Raw genomic sequence first — 23,140 nt, 5'->3', positions numbered from 1 at the left:
CCCTTGAGAATGTGGTTTGAAAACTAAGAAATACCCATTTTTGAAAGACAAAAATGAAAAGGTCTTTTTCCCGAAACCTTCAACTTCTAGCATGTTTCAAGGTCTTAGAAATTTGAATCATTTTAGGTTGAAAGTTTTTGTGGGGACAGAAGTTCGGTGGTGACACCAACTAATATACAAAAAAGCTAAAGAAATCTTAAGAAAATTCCAGGTGAAGAGAAACACTCAAATTTCCCAAGTTAGTATAGTTCACTTTTCTAGACTTCAACTGTGATATACAATTAAATACCTACTTGGCAAACAAAATCTGGAATTACTCTGTGAAAAATGGAGTTCTTGAAGCCAAAGCCTTTCTCTCCAGTGCAGAGTGCTCTGAAGTTCTCGGCAGTCTGAGGAACAATGTTTGAAAATAATTCCATGGTTATACGTCCTAAAGGTTCATCATCCGCACAAACATCAAAAAACACCACAGGATTTGTCTCCTTCGATAACTCTGCTGTCAGTGATACTTGTCCTTTCTGGAGTTTCAATAAATTCTGTTGACATTCTTCAAATTTTTTTTTAAAACAATCAGCCATTTCTTTGGTCTTAAACCTCACTGCAAGCTGTTCCACTTTGGCTTCTCCATCTATTAAACAACAAAACAACACAGGGATGGACCTTAATATTAAAATAAAGGTTATAAACTGTCTTATATATTTGTTATGGATTTTAGAAAAGTCCAAAAAAGTGAAAAGTAGCATTTGAATGTAGAACTCACCAGCATAATCTGAGGCAGTCCAAACTAAAGCATTGTTCGAAACATTCAAGGGTTTTAATTCCATTGTTTTTGTGATCACATGGTTTGCACACACTTTAAAAACTTGGTCTCTTCTCATTAGGATCCGATAGTAATTCTTCATTGTATGCCAAAGAATCTTTATGTCTCCTACACCACGCTCCTTCCACTGACTGACCTCTCGATCCCATCTATACAGTTTGGCTCTCTCTTTAAATAAAATTTCTTCATCTTCTTCTCCAGATTTTACTTCTACCTATGACAACAGATAAAATTATAAGCTGCTGCTTTTAACATATTACATAACAAATTCCAAAGATCCAAATTCCTCATGATATTGTCTTTGCAATGACATTAATGGAATTTGAACTACAGTATCAAGATAACTGGTAATATCCCAGGGCTAGGAATATATTTGATTTGGATGAAGCAGTAATGATCTGTCATGACTATTCCTCTTATATAGTATTCTTCCTCCTTTTGGAAAGTAAATACATTCTTTTATAGGACAGAAGAGGTTTCAAAAAGTGTTGTTAAAGAGAAATATTAACTACTGATTGTAGTTGAAAACTGACAAAGTAATTTGCCTAAAATACCATTCTTGTCCAGCAAATGTAGTTAACTTTTTATTGAAAGAATTTTGGCAAGTAAGAGATTGGATACTTTTTTACTCCCAGAATTATGTTATGAAAACAAGATATTCTAAAAACATATGGAAAAACATAGTTCTTCCCAACAATTTCATGTAGAATTTATATATATATATATATATAACATATAAAGTACATATATATCTATTATATATATATAAAATAAATAATAAAAAGCTTCCATTTGAAGGGTAAATATTCTGAAAGAAATGCGAACAAAATTAGTCCTACAAGTCAAGTCTACGTCAAGTTTTTAACTTAAAATGTGAAATTATTAGTAAGCGTTCCATTCTTTAATATTTACCTCGGGTAATGACACTATTGGTTCAAAATGGATATCTTCATTGTGAACTACTTCTTCATCACTACCATCTTCATCTTCGCCAACTTTACTCGTGGACTGTGCTCCAAACACAGCTGCTCCAGTATTTGCCCACTGGAAATTTTTATCTGATGAATAAATTAGGATATTTAAACAGTGGTATCTAATTTTATATGCTTTTAATCCCCGTTACTTTCTTGAGGCCTATAATTTCCAATGATATGACATATACTTTTAGTAAAAATGCTTAAAATTATATTACTCTGACAAGTTTAACTCATATAGTGGGCACACAGTACATTTAGTACTGTTTATGCTTTGAGCTACAAAGATAAGATCATCTGAACCTTAGGCAAATTTCATGTTACTAAATTACCCAAGAACTTTCAGTAATGAAACATGTTCTTAAAAATACGTATCTTGGAACTTTGAAAAATTAGCTCAGCTCCAATGGTAATTTTAACTTCATAAAATACTTATCAACATGTGAAAAATAACTTCTGAACCTAAAAATGTCCTCTCAAAGAGGGACACTTGCTACTTCTGAAGCCTAATCACATGTTTATAGCTTTTCTACCTCAACTTCTTCCTGAAGTAACTTGTGTTGCAGCTTAGATTTCTTGGCCAGGTGGTAGATGGTAGCACCAGGAGAAGCTCACTGACTCCAGCTATCTTCAAGGGATAGTAGGCTACTAGGGCTGAAGACTCCCTGTTCCCATGCATAGAAACAAAGACTGTTACTCTCTCTTACACCTTGAAGAAGATGAAAACTAGTTACTTCTTCATCCCCATCTCAACTGAGATGGCCCAGCCTGCTAATACATTCCTCACTATCCTAGAGGAAAGAAACACCTCTTAACTTTTCATCACTTGTTGATGAATCACTACCTTAGAAAATTCTACCTACATCCAGTGCTAAAAACTGTTAAGAAGGCAAAAATATCACAGATCATTCAAAAAGTAACTCAGCACCCTGAAGAGAGCACAAAATGAGTATCTATTTAACAGTAACTCCCTCAAAGCCAGATTTAGTGGGGAGAAAAAAAAACAGGAAAAAAAAACTTTAAAAAGAGACAGAAGACAAAAATTCTTAGGAAGATATTGCAAAAGAGGGATGCCTAGGTGGCTCAGTCAAGCAACTGACTCTTGATTTTGGCTCAGGTCATGATCTCAGGGTTGTGAGATCGTACCCCACAACAGACTCTGGTACTGGGCGTGAAGCTAAGATGCTCTCTCCCTCTCACTCTGCCCCCCACTTGCATGTGTACACACACTCTCTCTCTCCAATCTCTCTTTTTTTTTTTTTTAAAGATTTTATTTATTTATTTGACAGAGATAGAGACAGCCAGCGAGAGAGGGAACACAAGCAGGGGGAGTGGGAGAGGGAGAAGCAGGCTCATAGCAGAGGAGCCTGACGTGGGGCTCGATCCCACAACGCCGGGATCACGCCCTGAGCTGAAGGCAGGCGCTTAACCGCTGTGCCACCCAGGCGCCCCTCCGATCTCTCTCTCTTAAAAACAAAAAACGAAGAAGAGAAAACAAAACTGGTTCAGGAACTCCCAAGCAGAGAAAAATTTTTAATTATCCCCAAAGACCCTAGGAGAGGTATGGAAGAAAATTCCAAAATGTCTCAATGGTTCTTAACAAATTATTAGAATCACACAGGAACTTTTTTAAGATATCAATGCCTGGGCTACCATGCCCAAGAGAACCCAATATAATAGGTGTTTTTTTAAAAAAACAAAAAACCTCCCAGGAAATTCTAATACGAAGCCAAGGGTTTTCTGAAAACCACTGCTTTGAAGAGACCAGGAGGAAGAATTTTACAGTAAAAATATAAAGATACACATGTCAATAATATCAATTTCACAATAACAGTTCTAGGTAATAGTACATAGGAGACTTCCACTACGTGTCCAGGTTTAATGAAAACGTTACAAAATCTGAAGGAAATATGATAAAAATAGTGATTATTGACAAAGGCAGGTGATTTCTAAACAGGAACGCCCTTATTATTCTCTTAGTTTCTATATTAAATATTACACAACGGACATGGAATGATTAGCAGACCTACGTGAATAGAACTTGCAAAGAAAATGAATTTTGAAAAAAAAGAAACAAAATCACAATAAAAATGAACAGATAAAAAAAGAATCACCACAGAAAAAAGAATATGCAAGTTAACAAGGAGAAAAAAGATTCCTCTGAACTTAAAAAACCAACTACAACAAAAAATTTAAAATCAGAAAGGTCCATACAATGCCAGGAACAAGTTATTTAAAAAAAAAAAAAAAAGAAAGAAAGAAAGAAAAAAAAAAACGATACCCACATCCTGGTGACATTTACGACCTCTTAAAAAAAAAAAACACTAATTTAAAGAAAAGTAATGACAAAATCTAAAGATAAATCAAAAACACAAACAAACGGAGAACTGACAAAACCAAAAGGTACTTCTTTGAAAAGGCAGCACAAATTCCTGTCAGATCTAAGATCAAAACAAAGAAAGAAAGGTAGCTGAACAAAGAGCTTGGTGAATCGTCTCACTGAAAAATGACGAGTGGTGATAAGGAGTAAATGTCATGAGGTTGGAGTCTAGCCTATTTCACACTTAACTGCACAGTAGGGATAGAGGACTTTGAAAAGGTTACACTGAATAACAAGCAACCTAACACATCGACTTATTTGGAAATTTTGTGTGTGTGTGGGTAACTATAACCACTATAGGGCTTATTATCCTCTGACTTCAGGCATTAAAACAAAAATAAAGCAAATTGACATCAGTGAAGCTATGAATTCCAGCATAACAAAAAATACCTGAAGGTAATTTCTGAAAGTTTTACATGTGCTTCTGTAAGTGGAGGGTGCTGTGAAACAAGTGTAAGCATGTGAGAGGGAAGAACACTATTATGAATTAGATAAATCATGTAAGTATATATCTTCAATAAAATTTATTCCACAAATCAAGCATCTTGTATAAGAACAACTTAGGTGGTGCTATAATCAGATACGTGAAAGTCATTATAAGAATGAGAAAGTAATATGCCAATAAACTTGAAACAATCAAGTTATGTATTATTTGCTACAAATGATACAAAATGCACTAAAAACAGAAAACCACTGAAAAAGATGGGAAACCTCACCAACCATAAATTTATCATGATAAATTAGCACAACCCTTATATTCAAACTCAATCAAGGAAACTAGAAAAATAGAAAACTATAAAATCATCTCCTTAAAAAACACAGATGCACAAATCTTGAAATAAAAACAAAAACCAAATCCAAAAGTATAATTAAAAGAACAATGCACCAAAATCAAGGTAATTCCAAAACTTTTGGTTCTACATTTCAGGATGGGGAAGACTATCAATAGGATTTATAGTGAATTAAAAGAAAATTTTTATGGTTTATATTAATAAATGTCAAAAATAATAGTAAAATACAGAAGCCCTTCCTTATTAAAACTCTAAACAAAATGGAAGGCGGAGATGACGGAAGAAATGTCCAACTTAGTCACAACACTGTGGCAAAGGACTAGTTCTTCAGTTGTGCTTGATTCTGTAACATGATCATTAAAATCTCTCCTCCTGATCTTACCTTTAGAACCAAAAGCAAAATCCCCAGAATTACTGGAAGCCAAGTCTGCAAATGACAGCCCTGTGCTACTGCCAAATCCAAATGAAACTGTTTTGCTTTCCACTGGCAAAAGGAAAAGAATAATTTAATATTTCATTTAATATATAATGAACATCAAAACTTTACCCAGGACCCAGCGGGAATGGGAGTGGGATGTTCTATGCTACCAAAGGGGTTGGGTGTGTGGTGTGCAGTGTCTGTCTTCCAGTTATTTCTCTAAAGAAAAGTTACAAAATACACCCAGTTTTGAACTTCTTCAGTATTAAGTTTACAGGTTCTATTCTCATGGAAAACTACACAAAAAGCATACCAAAAATCTTTTTTAAAAATGAAATGTAGATCTATACTAAGCCAGATAATAGAGCTATACAGTTTCTGCTTTATAGAGTCTTCTATAATCTAAAACTAACATTCATTCGCAGGTAGGGTTTTAGGAAAGATCTACATAAAAGAATTTTTCTGTTCTCTATTCTAAATAAGCTCACGAAAAATGAACAGCTTACTTTTCTACGGTCACCAGGAGTTTGGGGGTCTTAATTCTGACAATGTGTAGCTACATGATCTCTGAGAGTCCTAAAGCCTTACTTTCATTATCTGAAAGCATATGAGGTTTTAGGTCTGAAATTACTTCCTCTTCTAACATATTAAGACTCTCAAGTGCCTATAATTGTAGTAACTATGCATTATTCAAGACTACTTCTGAAACAAATTAGGTAATACAGACAAGCAATTATAAAGGAATATAATCATAAAAGATTCCCCCCTTCTAAGATCAATTGAAATGGAAAAACAAGGAGGAAAGCATATCAGATCTTAATTACTATAACTGATTAATTTAATGAAGCAGGTAGAGAAAAAGACATTGAAGTAGTATCAAAAATTTAACCACCTTATGGTAATATCTACAATTACTTCATATATAAATTATAATATACTTCAATGATAATTCATATAATATTCAAATGAGACCATTATCACAAAGAAAATCTCCACATAAACAAAACTACTGTCATTTATTCTCAGGTAGAAAGGTCAGAGTCACAATGCTTCATATTCCTTAATAACTATAATTCTAACAATAAAAATACATGTTTATTATCTTTGTTGACAAGGCAGTATAATTTTCTGGTTATTATTACAAATATCTCATGCCCTTTTATACATTTCAAAATGTGTTTTTTAAGGGAAGGGAGTTTTTAGAATTGACATTTGAGTCTATTTTCTCAAACACACATGTAGGTAGGTGCACCTTATATAATGTATGCCTAGAAGGTTTTTTATAAACATATCAAATTTTACCTTGGCTTGTAGAATCTGCATCATTTTCCTTTCTAGTAGACAAATCTACAGGTCTGTCCACAGTTCCAGAAGAAATAGGTGGTGAACTAACAGATTTGGTAATAAAATCAGGTTCTTCAGATTTACATAAAAATGGTACAGTCACTGTAGTCCCACTTGTATACACACTGTCAGTCGTGCTAGTTATTTCCGCATTCTGGGATTTCTGCAAAGAAGTAGTAACAAATAACCATGCCATTAAATACTGACTGACAAAACGGATCACATACCCTATTTTAAAAGAAATTGAGGACTTGGGTGTTCTGGACAAAATGGAATAAGCACACTTCACCCTCTCTCTCCCATTCCATGCTCCATCCTATCTTTCCCAATGCCTACGAATGAACTGGACTGAAACAGATAAAGCAAGTACAAAAAGCCTCTGAAAGGTGGATGAAAGCAGGAGGATTAAGAACTCCAAGACTTGAGGTATAAACTGGTGGTAAGAACCTCCCGGGGTTTTTCCTTCCCCACCAACCTATATTCCAACCTGGGTGCTAGAGCAGCTCCAAAACTGAAGCTGCCAATGACAGAGATGGAAAAAAGTCCCAAAAAAAGCCAACTCTTCCTGGCCAGGGGGTGGGGGATGTCATGAAATGAACCATGTATTGACTGATCAGAAAAAAACTTTAAAGAAGCTATTGTAACAGTGCTCCAGGATGTAAGGACAAATACTCTTCAAAACAAATGAAAAGATAACAAGTTCTCAGCAAAAAAAAACTGGAGGTAGAAAAAGAGTCAAGTGGGAATTTTATAACTGAAAAATACAGTAACAGAAAGCTCACACGGAACATTTACCCAAAAAAGACCACATTCTGGCCCACAAAACGCCACCTCAACAAATTCAAAAGGACAGAAATCAAACAAAGTATATACTCGATCCACAAAGGAATTAAACTAGAAATTATTACCAGAAATATAGCTAGAGAAATCCCAAATATTTAGAGACTAAACAACACACTTTTTAAAATAATACATGTATCCAAAGGTCTCTAGATAAATTAAAAATATTTTTAAATATGAAACAACTTATCAAAACTTATAAAATGCAACAAAAGCAAGGAAGGGAAACTTTATACAGTACTGAATGCATATATTAAGAAGATCAATGGGGTGCCTGGGTGGCTCAGTCAGTTAAGCACCTACCTTTGGCTGGGGTCATGATCACAGGGTTCCTAGACTGAGCCCCGCATCTGGTTCCCTGCTCAGTGGGAAGTCTGCTTTTCCCTTTCCCTCTGCCTCTCCCCTGGGCTCCTCCTCTCTCCCTCTCTCTCAAAAAAAAATAAAATCTTTAAGAAAAGGAAAAAAAAGATCTAAAATCAAAGAACTTTCACCTTAAGAAACTAGAGAACAAAAAGCAATATAGTATTAAAGCAAAAAGAAAAAATGAAAAGTATAGCAGAAATCAATAAAGCAAGAAATTAATAGAGAAAAAAATCAACAAAATCAAAAGCTGATTTTTTTAGAAGATCAATAAAAACCGATAAACCCCTGGTAGGTTCACCAAGAAAACAAGAAAGAAGATGCAAATTATTAATATCTGAAATGAAACAAGGGGCGCCTGGGGGGCTCAGTCAGTTAAGCGTCTGCCTTCCGTTCAGGTCATGATCCTGGGGTCCTGGGATTGAGCCCCTCATGTGGCTCCCCGCTCAGTGGGGAGTCTGTTTCTCCCCCTTCCTCTGCCGCTCTCCCTGTTCATGCTCTCTCTCTAATAAATAATAAAATCTTAAAAAAAAAAAACAATGAAACAAGAGCCATCACTACTCACTTTTAAGGGATGGATATTAAAAGGGTAATAAATTTTAATGAATTTCATGAACACCATAATACCCACAAATTTGATAAAATAGATGAAATGGACCAATTCCTTGAAAGATACAACTTACCAAAACTCACAGAAGAAATAGATAATCCGAATAGGCCTACCCCTATTAAAGAAAATGTATCACCAATCAATTAACATCCTTCCAGGACCAAATGGTTTCAGTAGTGAGTTCTATCGAACATTTAAGAAATAATAGCAATTCCTACAATGTCTTCTAGAAGACAGAAGCAGAGGGAACACTTTCTAACTAAGTACATTAAGCACAAATTAACAGGAGAAACAGACAAATCTCCAATTATACCTAGCAACAGTCTTCTCAGTAATAAAAAGAACAAAGAAACAAAAAATTAGTCAAAGATATATTAAGACTTGGACAACACAGCATCAACTAACTAGTTTGAGCTAATTAACATAGAACACTACCCCAAAAGAGCAGACTACACATTCCTAGTGCACAACAATCACCAAAACAGCCTTAATTAAGCCTACACTGAAATTACTCAAAATATATTCACAGACAATAATGGAATTAAACTAGAAATCAATAACAGAATGATATTTGGAATATCACCAAATATTTGGGAGCAACATACTATCTAATGCATGTATCAAAAGAATAGATAAGGAAAATAAATATTTTTAACTGAATGAAAATGAAAATACCACATAGTAAAAGTTTGGGGAGGGAGCTGAACAGTTCCTAGAAAAAAACTTAACAGCATTAAATACACTAGAAATGAACAACAGTCTTAAATCAGTCTTTCAGGGTTTCACTTTAAGAAACTAGAAAAAGAGCAAAATAAATTGGAAACAATCTTCCATGGATCAACGAGTAAACTGTGATATATCCACACAATGGAACACTACTTAGGAACAGACAGGAACAAACTATTACTACACACACAATAACTTGGGACAAATCTCAAGGGCATTATGCTAAGTGAAAAATGCCATTTTCAAAGATTATATATTGTAGGACTTCATTCTTATGTGTAGTCTGGAAAAGGCAAAAATATAGAAACCGAAAACAGATCAACAGTTGCTAAAAGACATAGGTAGGAGAAAATCTGAATACAAAGGGACGATATGAAGGAAATCTGGGGCGGTGTTAGAATTATTCTATATATCCCGTCTGTGGTGGGAATTACAAGAATTCAGGCAGGTGTAAAAACTTGGAGAAAACAGACACACATACACACACAACAAAAAGTGAATTTTACTTCTATAAATTAAAAAAAATTACCACAAATGAACAAAGTCCTTAACATACCCGAAGCACAAGGAAAAGAAAATTCACTCTATGTGTCAAATGTCTTATGCTATCAGCAGTATCATTCCTAATAGCCAAAAAGTAAAACCAACCCAAATGGCCATCAACGGATGAATGGATAAATGAAATGTGGTATATCCATACAATGGAATATTATTCAGCCATAAAATCAATAAATGCATATATATGCTACAATGTAGGTATACTTGAAAACATTAAGTCAAAGAAGCCAGACACAAAATGCCATATATCATCATGAGTTATTTATATGAAATGTCCACAATAAGCAAACATATAGAGACAGAAAGTCCATCAGTGGTTTCCAGGGCTGGAGGAGCTAGGGGGAAATGCGGAAGGGTGGTAACTGCTAGAGGTTAAAGGTTTTCTTGGGGTGATGAAACTCTTCAAAATTGATTGTGGTAATGGTTGCACGACCATGTGAATATACAAAAAAACCACTGAATTGTATACTTTAAAATGGGTGGATTATATGGTATGTGAATTATATCACAATAAAGGTTAGCCAAAAAAAGTAGGCTAGATTGCTTGGGTGAGGGGAAGGGGTTTTAATTCAGTTCCTAATGCAGCCTCACCTTAGAGTCCTTGAATGGAAAACTCAACACAAACAAATCAAATTACTTCTGTTTTGTTCAATACTGTATCCCCGATTGTCAGCACAGTGCTAGCTCACAGTAAACGCTTATAAACAGAGTACACAGGCACTTTATGCAATGGATATCATATTCAAAATGAATTAAACTGAAGGTAAAGCAGGAACAATGCATTCCGAGAGTGTAAACCTACATCTCTCAGAGCATATTTTAGAGCTTTAATGGTTTTTAGTTTTGTTTCATCTCTGTGTTTCAAAGGGTACCTGCTCTCCTCCAAAATGTATACTTTATTGTGGCATTTTTCAACCTTTATAGAGATTTATCATATTTAACTTTGGTACCAAAAGTATTTTTGGATAGCCACTAGTACTACTATTTAATGAACACTATGAGAGTGTTACAGGATATTTTAATTTAAAACAACGATGAATGTTTTAAAATAATACAATTGTCACCTCAAATAAGGTATTTCAACTCTTATAAGACAGCGTGGTTCACAAAATACTGCCAAAAGATACCAAGTCCTTGTGTGCCAGCTAAAGTGGCACCACAAGGTAGAAAAAGAATAAATGATGTACAATTCAGTCTGTGCATCAATACCGAAATTATTTTTCAGTTTTAAAGTTCTAAAATAAATTTTAAATCAATAACTAATTGTAAGTTTTGCACATAAGAGACCATGTTTAAATCACTGTTTAAATTTGTATAGAGGCGCCTGGGTGGCTCAGTCATTAATCGTCTGCCTTCGGCTCAGGGCATGATCCCGGAGTCCTGGGATCAAGGCCCGCATCAGGCTCCTCCGCTACGAGCCTGCTTCTTCCTCTCCCGCTCCCCCTGCTTGTATTCCCTCTCTCGCTGGCTGTCTCTCTCTCTGTCAAATAAATAAATAAAATCTTTAAAAAAAAATTTTTGTATAATCCAAATTTTTATTAATATGACTATACTGTACTTGTTGAATGACTAACTACATGATAAAGCCTCTAGCAGCTAGGAATTAAAGTAACAGCCATTAAATACCATGTACTTCCAATGAGTCCAGGGAAACTGTTGAGTGATTTGAAATACACTTTAGACTGAACATGGTGAGGCCACTGCTGCAAAAACTTCCGATTTCCACAAATAAATCTATTTGGTTATAAATGAGAAAGTGGTATCATTACATCAGCTCATGGTCATTAATTATATGTGTACTGATGAATTAAGTTTAAACCTACACATCCCAGGTGGCCAGCTAGACTCCTCACTCAGATTATGAAGAACAATAAATTTCTTATAGACTCGGTCCATGTGTTACACCACATCTCTCTCTAGTCACATAGCCTTTAAATAAACCAATACGTGTGTAACTAATTCCAGGGCTCTACTTCATTTTAACCATATCTCTAACAAAAACAAAAACAAAAACAAAACAAAAGAACAACAAAACAGTATTACTTCAGGGGGCGGGAACATTGTGAATACATGCCAATATTAGATTGTAAACAATTACTAGACAGGGACCTTGTCTTCTATTTTCTGTGGAATACAAATTAAAATAACCAAGGTGTTGGGGGATTGGGATAGGCCGGTGATGGGTATTAAGGAGGGCACATATTGCATGGTGCACTGGGTGTTATACGCAAATAATGAATCATAGAACATTGCATCAAAAACTGGGGATGTACTGTATGGTGACTAATATAACAAAATAAAAACTACAAACCTCAATCAGAAAAAAAAAAAAAGATAACCAAGGTGTTGATAGTTACTAAAATTATCACTACAAAAGTAATCAAATCATGAAATTGACAAAGTAAGGTATAGGCCAAGGGAACTAGGTCTCAAATGTTATTTCCTATTCACTCTGCCCACCACAGAATAAACCAACTTCATGAAAAATGAATTACTTAATATCATTCTTAGTATTGCGGTAAACACTCCTAGGGATATCTGCTCAGTCCATCTCTCCCATCCCCACAAAAATCCAACATATACATAGGGGGTGAACCTTTACAGTCCTCTATGTAGAACAAAATTCCTCTTTCTCTGGTCAAAGCTGATTGGTAGATCCTAATCCATTTTCTCGCCACAACACATGGGTGCTCTTACTTGAGAGTCCTGAACTTTTTGAAATTCTGATTGAAAGTCTTCCCCATTTCCATTGTCTTCATCAGTATCACTGCAGACTCCACAAAAAAATGTAGGTGGAAGCTTTAATGTATCTGCTTTTGCCTTCTCTTCAACTGTTGGTTTCTTTTCCCAAACAATAACACATTCTTTTTCATTATCTGAAAATCCCACAGAACACAAGCAAAAGAAAGTTACAAGAAGTCCAACTACTCTCCAAAATGGTTCTCAATATAATCTACAGATTACAGACCCAGATAGCAATACCTATGAGTGGTAATGGAGAACAAGGATCACCAAGAAAACAATGTTTTACACTTCATATTATTTTCAAATATTTTAGAACACCAAAGAAATAGTATATAAGTAAAACTGGTAATTATAAAAATGATCAGATTAGAAGATTCCTGTTAAAAAATTTTTTTAAAATATTGTAACTAGTGGGGTACCTGAGTGGCTCAATTGGTTAAGCATCTGATTCTTGATTTCGGCTCAGGTCATGATCTCAGGGTTCTGAGATTGAGACCCGCATCAGGCTCCGCACTGGGCACGAAGCCTGCTTAAGATTTTCTCTCTCCCTCTGCTCCTTCCCCCTCCCTTTCTCTCTCTCCCTCAAATGAATGAATGAATAAATAAAATTTGTAAGAGCATTATAATTAGTAACTTTAACATACCTGTTAGCTTTTCTTCTAATGGTCTACATTTTTCTGAGTCATCCAGATACAGTTTTCCATTAAGATTCTTGACAGCTGTTTCGAAATCTTCATCTTAAAGTTTAATTGATTTTATTAAACAAGTAATTTCTAATAAGTTTCAGAATTTTTCTAGCCAGAAATCTAGGAATTATCCTTCAACTTCATACTTTCCCTTACTCCCCATGTTGAAAGAACACAAAATTTTGCCAATTCTATATTCCTAATGCCTCCCTGTCATTACAGAAATTTCATTCAGGCTCTCCTCTTGTTTGAGCTACTCTACCATATCATTTTAGCTCATCTTCCAATCTCCACATCCCACAACCCAATCCTCTACACCACTAAACTCAACTGGTCCTACTGAAACTTTGAGCATGGAACTCCCCTACTTAAAGACTCTGATATGGCTCACAAAGTTTTCCATAATCAAACACCCACCTGTCTCATTACTCTCCCAGCCCTCTAAGTCAACAAGGAAATTAGGATTGCTTTCAAGTCTCAAAATGCCTGCTCAGCTTATGGATGCCATCCACAAAATCCTCACTTAATAAATGCAGTTGTTTCAATCATTACATCCATTGACTATTTACAACACATACAATGAGAATAAATATCCTACCTATAAGGGTTCTAAGAGGCAGACTTAAAAGAATTTAACCATAACCCCCATTACTAAGCATGAAAAGAATGTGTTTAAAATAACAAAAGACTTACCATCCTCTTCTTCTTCGCTAATATAATCTGGTTTATTCTTATAGCAGAAGAAAGTTGGAGGAAGTTTAAGTTTGCTTGCAAGAGCTTTTTGCTCAGGGGTGGGTGTTAACTCATATACAATGAGAACATCATCATCTGAGGGAGGATCTTCAGGTTTTTCCTTCTCTTTTGCTATAAAACAAGTCAAAAAAATTATAAAGACAAGATATTAAATAGGTATTAACATCAATATCGTAACTGAAAACAAAACCATGGAACTTATCTTTAGGTTAAAATAGCATAGTGATGAAAAAACATAAACTCTGATGTGGACAGAGCTCTGTGAAGAATTAGAAGCCTAATTTAACGTTCTGTCAAAACCCTTAGCGAACACAGAATCTATTTAAAACCAAAAAAATACTGCCATTTACTCACTGATCATTGAAAAAAATTACTTTTAATGGCTATAATTGTAAAAGGTATTTAAATAGTGCTGCCATAACCATATTTGGCATACCAAACAACAGTTTAGCCAAATACCCATGCATTTGCAACAACCAAAAAAACTTACAGAAATCATAAGCAAAGATTAGTATAAATATGAAAGTAATGCAAAGCTAACCTTGATTAGTTCCTACAAGGGAAAGTTACCAATTGCCAAAGATGGCAGGTGATCAGAGTTACAACCAGTTTTGCATATTTCCAAGCATGATAACATATAAAACTAAATTAAAACCACTGTTATCCTAGGGGTAAGTAATACTGTAAGAATCTTAGACGATTTTTATAGATGAAAAACAACAAAAAAAGCAAAACACAAAGAAAAAAGGGATTCTTAAAATACACTGTGGTCTATAAAGAGAAATATCCGGCAAAAGGAACAGATAAAACAAATCGTGTACCAACTGGTGCTGTCCAATATGGTATCTTAGCCACATGTGGCCATGAAGCACTTGAAATGTGGCTAGTTTAAACTGAGTCCTGCTCCAAGTATAAAAATACATGCTGGGGGCACCTGGGTGGCTCAGCTGGTTAACTGTCCAACTCTTGATTTCGGCTCAGGTCTTGATTTCGGGATCATGAGATTGAGCCCTGTGTCGGGCTCCACACACAGTGCAGAGTCTACTTGAGATTCTTTGTCTCCCCCACTCTCTCTCTGCCCTTCCCATTTGTAAGCACACTCTTGTTGGCTCTCCCTCTCTCTCTTAAAAAAAAACAAAAACAAAAACAGAAACACACTGGACTTTGAAGAGTTTGTACCAAAAAAAAAAAAAAAACAGACTATGAAGTATCTCATTATTTTTTATACTGATTAGAACTTGAAATGGTATTTCAGATATAATGTAACTGAATAGATTATTAAAATTAATTTCACCTGCTTTTTTTCCCACCTGTTTCTTTTTATTCTATTTTTTAATGTGACTATTAGAAAATTCTAAATTACATACACAGGTCATATTTGATCTGATCTAGATAACTGGAGCCCTTTTACAATGTTATATTTGCCTTTTACTCTCCTTAATTAGAAAAACATCGTATCAATTACAATACTCTTTAAGATATAGATTCTTACTCCAATTCTGCTATTAGCTGGTAAAGACAACTTGGGAATTTCAGATAGCCCGCTCAGGCCTCAGTTTCCTTGTGTTTGAAACCTCCATCTCTAAGGTCCTTTGGGACAGTGACATTCTTGGACTTGAAACAGAATAAGGTTCTTTGTCCTACATATCTGCTCTTAGGCCAGGGATTCTTAACTTAGGGTCCCAGAGTATGCATGCAAGTATGTGTCATTTATAGGAAAAAGTCCACACTTTTCACATTTCCCAAAGAATACATCCTTAAGAATGAGGGTTAAAAGCTTCTTTAGCTAGTATTGTGACTGAGTAAAGGGCCCCCAAATCAAGGACTGTCATTTTATCACTGAACATAGTTGTGTCGCTCAAGATGTTATTAGACCCTAACAGAGTTTTCATTTCCTTTAACCTTGCTCTTGAAGGTCTTCAACAGATCCCCTATACTTTCTATTATTCCACTCTAATACCAAAATTTACTTTTATAACATACCAGGTATGTAATGTTTTGACTGTTAAAAATGGCATCTACTTTCAAATAGGAATTTTTCTAAGCCCTGTCCAAAAGGATAACCTTAAAGGGAAACACTGTTCCATCTGTATACATGCCAGCAGACATCCTGGCTAAAGATAAATGTTAGAAAAAAACAGGTCTTCATTAAGCAGAGTTGAAAATAAGAGAATAATGAAGTACAAAGCAGCGAAAGGTAAAGATCAAATGGATCTGCTCGAAATAATGCTATACAACAGTGAGAAAACATGTCATCCAAGTACATTAAAAAAAAAAGCCCAAAACAGCATTAAAGGGTGTTATACACCACCAGTCAAAAAAAGTACTTGTTTAAACAGGCATTCTTTTAACATGCACACTTTAGTGTTAAGTACTTAATTTCATACAGCCAATTACTTTGCTAAGGACTACCAGCTGCTTAAAAAACCTGACAGCATCTCATACTGAGAATACTAGCTCTATACCTTTGTTCTCAGGCTGTGAGGAAGGGATGCTGGTCCAAAAAGCCATTGGATTAGATTTAAAAAGGCTAAAATTAAATCCTAGAAAATAAAGAGTATTTCATTTTTTGAACATTTTGAGAATCAAAGTGAATGTAATTTTAAAATATAAAAAGCCGGAGTCCCTCAATTTATACCAATTTGGCTCTTACATATTCATTTATCCTGGTAGTTTCATTCTTTGCTCATTTAATAAATAGTGGAAAGACTACCTTATATAACATATAAACATCTTAGTACCATGTTTTTTGAGTGACAAGAATACATTTAAGAATGAACACTTAAAAAGAAAATCAAACTCGAGCTAATGCTCTTGATTCAAGTACATGAGTCACTAAACTGTGGTATTGTATTAGTTTCTTGTTCTCTGCACTAAACATGATATAAGTATCTTCCAGTTAGTCAAATCTCCTAAAAAACTTACACCCACATTCTCCGTTGCTGTTTAAACAGTCATAGGCAAACAGATTTAGGGAGAAAAAAAATCTGTACCATTATTTTTTCGCTGTTCACAAAGCACTATGTTTATGATCCAACCTTTACTAAAATATTAGTATCCTACAAAGAGTGTATGCATTAAGCAAAATATTTACAAATCAATGGAAGAAAAATTCTACTTATACTAAAGACTAAGTGCTTACCCTTTTCTGGTGTTTTAAATGTGTAATTAGTTGAGGACTCTTCCTTTGGAAAAGCAAAGAGATTTTTGACTTTGCCATCTGAAGATTGTCTGCTATCTGAATTCTTCAACTCTTCACAATCAGGTTCCACTTTTCTTTCAGATCCACTCTTGACTACTGAACTAATTTCACTACTATTTTTCAAAGGTGCATTAAAACTAAATCCAAACAAAGAACCAGTGGCTGAACTGTTGCCAAATGCAAATGGTTTTGATTTTTCACTACTAAAAATACTTTTAACGGACTCTGAACCAAATACAAACTTTGGAGGAGAAACCACTGCTTTTGTTGTTGCTTCAGACGTGCTAGATGCTTCTCCAACTTCTGAAGTTGCATCTGCTGTGTCATCACCCTGAATTAAATCTGTCCTCTCTCTTGTCGTTTCTTCTAATACAGCTACAGCAATTTTGCCACATGGCGACTCTCTGGGAGTGGCTGATCGAGAAACGTGAGGTGCTATCAAAGAATTTTTCTCTTGGGCTATTTTTGCTTCATCAAATATTTTCTTAAATGAGTCTGCAATATCCTGTAGTTTAAAACGGACGGCTAAATGTTCTACTTTTCTTTCCCCATCTGCAAAATCACAAGCAGTCCACACCCACACTCGTTCTGTCCCTTTCATATTTTGCAAAGTCATGTCTGGAGTTATTCTGTGATTGGCACAAAGTTTTAATACCTGGTCCCTTCTCATCACTATGCGAACTTGCTTATTATCGTAATTCTGTAAAATCTTTATATCACCAATGCCTCTTTCTTTCCACTGACCAACATCTTTATCGTACCTATAAAGTTTTGCTCTATGACTAAAAACAACTTGTTCATTTTCCTCACCACTGGACACTTCTACTAGATCAGGTAAAGGTACAACAGGTTCAAAGTACTGTCCATCTCTCTCTTCTTCTTGAGTAACATCAGACTCTTCATCAGTGCCAACTGAGGTCCCACTCTGATTCAACTTGGCAGGAGACTTAGACGGACTCAAAGCAGATTTAAAACTGAAGTTAAATCCTGTTGTTGACTCACCAAAGCGGAAGAGATTTTTCCTCACGGGGCTACTTGCCAATGGAGAAGCATGTACAGAGCTACTACCCACACTATCATCCAAAGCATCTTCCCTTAAATCATAGTTGTCCCACTCAAGTGTGGGCCCCGTGTTTTCGGGATTTGGCTTGCTGGTTGTATCGCAGGCACTGGCAGCACCTGCATCAGAGCTTTCACTCTCTCCATCAGTGACTTTTGTTTGATCATTTGTCAAAAACGTTTTGAAATCTTTTAACCCACTCTTCATTTCTTCTGCTCTCTGGATTAACTTGGCAGCTCTGCCAGTGTCTACAAGTTTATGAGGAGTCTGAAGTGGTATATCTAATAGAAGTCGCTGGCATTCCTCAAATTTCTGCTTGAATTCTTCGGCCAGCTCTGGTGTTTTAAATTTTGCTGCCAGCTGCTCTAGTTTGGCATCACCGTCAGAAAAATCACTCGCTAACCACATCCATGCTCTATCGGACCCAGAGAGAGGCTTCAGGTTCATCGTAGTTGTTATCCAATGATTAGCACACACTTTTAGTACCTGTTCTCTTCGCATCAGCATTCGCAGTTTGCCATTGACTTCATTCTTGAGAATTTTTAAGTTCCCCAGACCCCTTTCTTTCCACTGACTTATCTCAGCATCAAATCTAAATAATTTTACCCGCTGTGAGTAAAGAACTTTTTCATCTTCTTCTCCTGTTACAAGTTCCACTTTTTCAGGCATCTGAACTACTGGTTCAAAATGGATGTCATCACTGTCCTCAGTCCGATAGGCATCATCATCTTTCTCAAGGTCAGCAGAGGTGTCAGCTTTATCAGCCATTTTACCACTTTGTGATGAGAATAATTTTTCTCCCGCACCTGAAAATCCCTTGAAATTAGGGTCTTTTTTGCCAAACTGAAATCCTTCTCCTGAAGTTGATTTTGCAAGATCTGCAAAGGTAAAAGTGCTACCAGTTTGACCAAAAATCACACCACTACCATTCTTCTGACCACTGATATCCTGAGCCTGAACACCAGTGTCATTTTCAAGGGGCTTTTCACTTTTCTTCTCTTGATTTCCAGGCTCCTGAATGCCAAATTTAAATCCATCAGCAGACATAGGGACAGAAAAACTAAATCCTTCTTTTGTTGACTTAGAATCTGTATTAGAAGAACCCTGAAATGTAAAGGAAGGTGTACTTTCTTGATCCACAAGCCCAAATTTAAATCCTTGTTCTGGAGTGCCAAATTTAAAAGCTTTTTCAGAAAAGTTACTTTTAAATCCTGTTCCAACCTGACTTCCAGAAGAGTCATTTAACTTAGTTTTTGAGCCCAATGTGAAAGCTGAAGGAGCTTCTGCAATAGGTTTATGAGCTGGTTTAGAGGCATCACAAGCCACACATTTTAAGGAAGAACTCTCATTTTGCACAGAGCAAATGCTACAATCCCACTGTCCTTCCTTCTTGGTGAACATTCCTTCAAATCCACCCTTTGGAGCCTTGCATGTATCCGATGAGGCAGGCGCTAGAACAGCAGAAGTAGGCTGGTTTTGTTTACTTGGATTCTGGCAAGCAACACACGTGGTAGCACTTGCTTCATTTCGCACTAAGCAAACACTGCAATCCCACTGTCCTTCCTTCTTGGTGAACATGCCTTCAAATCCACTCTTTGGAGGCTTGCCTGTATCTGATGAGGCAGGTGCTAAAACAGCAGAAGTAGGCTGGTTTTGTTTACTTGGATTCTGGCAAGCAACACACGTGGTAGCACTTGCTTCATTTCGCACTAAGCAAACACTGCAATCCCACTGTCCTTCCTTCTTGGTGAACATGCCTTCAAATCCACTCTTTGGAGCTTTGCTTGTCTCTGAAGTACTAAACTTAAAAGAGGCAGGAACTGGAACAGCAGAGGTGGATAGACTCAGTTTACCTGGATTCTGACAAGCAACACATACTGTAGCACTTGCTTCATTTCGTAATGAGCAGCAACTGCAATCCCACTGTCCTTCCTTCTTAGCAAACATGTCCTCAAATCCACTCTTTGGGGTTTTACTTATCTCTGAAGTACCAAACTTAAAAGAAGCAGATGCTGAAACAGAAGAAGTAGGTAAACTCTGTTTTCTTGGATTCTGACAAGCAGCACACTTTGTAGAACTTCCTTCATTTTGTACGAGGCATACACTGCAATCCCATTGTCCTTCCTTCGTAGAAAAAACAGATCTGAAATCACTGTTAACAGACTTAGGAAGATCTCCCTGGCCAAATTTAAAGGAAGCTTGCTGAACAAATGAAGATCCACTTTTGTTAGCAGCCTTCGCATTCTGGCATGCAACGCACCTAGATACAGCAGGTTCATTTCTTACTAAGCATATACTACAATCCCAGTGACCTTCTTTCTTTGGAGTCATTGATGCAAATCTATCTGGAGTATTTTCTGGGCCAACAGTAAGACCAGACACAGTTTCAACTAATGGTGGGCCAAGGAGTTCTTTCTTGTTTGGGTTTAGATTCTGGCATGATACACACTTCTTAGCAGTTGCAGCATTCTTTAATGAGCAGCTGTTACAATGCCACCAAGACCCTTCTTTCTTTGCAATTTGAAATTCAAAATTCATGTTTCCAGCATCAGATTTGCAAATATCTTTGTTATCATGACTTGTGGGTTCTTTTACAATTCTCATAGCCTGATTTGTTGCTGTAGCTACATTTGCTCCTAAGGCTTTTAAAATGTTCTGGGCCTCTTCAAACTTGCACTTAAAAAGTGCTGCTTCCTCAGGAGTTTTGAATCTAATGGCAAGTTGTTCTGGTTTGGGCAACTCATCTGCATAATCAAGAGCATGCCATACAAAAGATCTGTCGGAGCCAGCGTTTGGTGTCAGTTTCATATCTGGACTGATGTAATGATTTGCACAGATTTTCAATACTTGCTCTCGTCTCATCAGAAGGCGAATTTTACCAGATGTTTTATGCCTTAGGATTTTTACATTGCCAATTCCACGTTCCTTCCATTCTTTGGATTCTGCATCAAAACGAAACAATTTTGCACGATTGCAGAAGAATTCTTCTTCATCTTCCTCACCAGTTTTTACTTCAATCTTATCAGGAAGAGGTACCACAGGCTCAAAGTGAGGGCCGTCATCATCATCGTCACCATGGGCACTCCCTCCATCTGTTTCATGACTCTTGTTGGCCAGCTCTGGTGCAGGTGTTCCAAATACTGATTTCCCTGGACCGTGGAAAGTAAACATGTCATCACTTCGACGAAAACCAGAATTCTTTTGCTGATTTGGACCCATGTTTTCAGTAAATGAGATTCCAGGCACATTCTTGCTTCCAAAACTGAACGTATTTCGAGGTCCAATGGTTTGAGTAGCTTTTGGTCCACTGTAGCCATCTCCTTGCAAAGGTTTATCTGAAGTTAAGAGACCTAAAAGGCTTTCATTATTATTGTAAGCTGCAGATGGGGGCTGTGTCACAACCTGCGGTGAAGAAAAGGTAAAGTCACCATCATTTGACTTGAAATTCGAGTTAAATTTAAAAGGAGTTGGCTGTGTTGTATGCGCAGGTGCTGTCAAAGACGGTCTTATTCCTTCACCTGGCATAGGCTGAACAAAATTAGTTTTTCCAAATTCAATAACCTTAGATTCTGCAGATCTTGAAGCATGAGTTGCAACTGGGGGTTTTGTAAAATAACCTGGCTCTGGCAAAGGTGGATTTGTGCTTGTCTGTTGAACATTGTAATTAAAGTAATCATCACCCCTGGGTGATAGAATTCCTGTTGCAGGAGACTCAAAACGCAATGGAGGACCATACATCTCTTGAGAGAACATACAAGCAGATGAGCTTTGGACTGGTGGTGTGTGCATCTGTTGGGAATAGGCATATATATGTTGTTGAGGTGGAAGCCTATTCATGCCATAAACTGGACCCTAAAAGAAAAAAAAGTTAAAAATTTTTGTAGGTTGTCTATAAAACTACAGATAACTAGATACCAACCAATTCTCACAAACCACAAACATTATAAGGTAAAGCATTATAAGGTAAAGATATCATCAGGGTATGTACCACAGCAGTAAAAGAAGACATTACTTACAAAGATACTTACAGTTATACTCCTTTCTTGGCATATAATGGAAATTGCCTTAACTAGTAACAAAATCTTAAAAATCCAATTCTACAATAAATGTATAGAATAAATTTCCTCTTCATTCCTAAATAATGTGTCAAATGATGTTAACAATAATGATGATGATGATGGAGACTAACATTTATCAAGCATTTACTAATGTGCCAACTGGGCACTGTTCTAAACACTTTACATAATATCTCATTTTAATATCCTCAAAAACCCTATGAATTAAGGGATTATTATCCTCATTTTACATATGCAAAGAGAGATTAAGAAACTTGCCCAAGGTCACAGCGAGCAGAAGAGCCAGGGTCTAAATGCACCCAAGCCATCTGTCTTCAAAGCTTCATAGCTCAACTATGGTTGTAATACGGGTTGTTAATCAACACCTACGTAAGCCACTTCAGGCCTGAAGTACTTACCACACAGTGGTTCAACAAGGCCATTCTAGTCCTACTTCCGCCAAAACAAAATGATGAAGGACCCACCACCACCACCACCACCCCCCATTTAGAAAATATTCTAAATGTTCACACTTATTGTAACATAAAAATAAGATGAGTAAGAAGCATAATTTCTGTATCTGGAAAGAAATTTAAAATAGCTGTATCTTATGGGACATATAAGTTTTAATGCTGAACTACTTCTTGAATTTCTTTGAAGGAAGCCTGAACAATTAAAAAGGAGATATTTATAAATGTATAAATTATTCCTTGGTTACCTTTGTGGGAGTAACATTAGCTGCTGGTCTGAGAAGATACTGGGAATTATATGCTGGTGACTGACTATAATATACTGAAGGGCCAGTAGTTGCAACTAAA

At 36.1% G+C, this 23,140-nt stretch overlaps 1 protein-coding gene across 1 annotated transcript in view; it reads right to left on the bottom strand.

Moving 5' to 3' along the window:
- The window catches only part of RANBP2 (RAN binding protein 2), an 83,312-nt gene that overhangs the window by 1,288 nt on the left and 58,884 nt on the right, over positions 1-23,140 (bottom strand). The window contains exons 19-28 of the mRNA XM_040623675.1: positions 23,041-23,135; positions 17,148-22,119; positions 13,946-14,116; positions 13,211-13,303; positions 12,519-12,697; positions 6,686-6,890; positions 5,348-5,449; positions 1,733-1,878; positions 761-1,034; positions 294-628 (exon numbers count right to left, since the gene is read on the bottom strand). Coding sequence (XP_040479609.1) covers positions 294-628; positions 761-1,034; positions 1,733-1,878; positions 5,348-5,449; positions 6,686-6,890; positions 12,519-12,697; positions 13,211-13,303; positions 13,946-14,116; positions 17,148-22,119; positions 23,041-23,135 — 6,572 coding nt within the window. The remainder of the gene's footprint in view (positions 1-293; positions 629-760; positions 1,035-1,732; positions 1,879-5,347; positions 5,450-6,685; positions 6,891-12,518; positions 12,698-13,210; positions 13,304-13,945; positions 14,117-17,147; positions 22,120-23,040; positions 23,136-23,140) is intronic.

The sequence above is a fragment of the Ursus maritimus genome, unplaced genomic scaffold, assembly GCF_017311325.1.
Source record: "Ursus maritimus isolate PB19 unplaced genomic scaffold, ASM1731132v1 scaffold_6, whole genome shotgun sequence".
Classification (NCBI taxonomy): Eukaryota; Metazoa; Chordata; class Mammalia; order Carnivora; family Ursidae; genus Ursus; species Ursus maritimus.
Note: the sequence above shows the minus strand (reverse complement) of the source record. Positions and strands in the feature narration are given on the sequence as shown.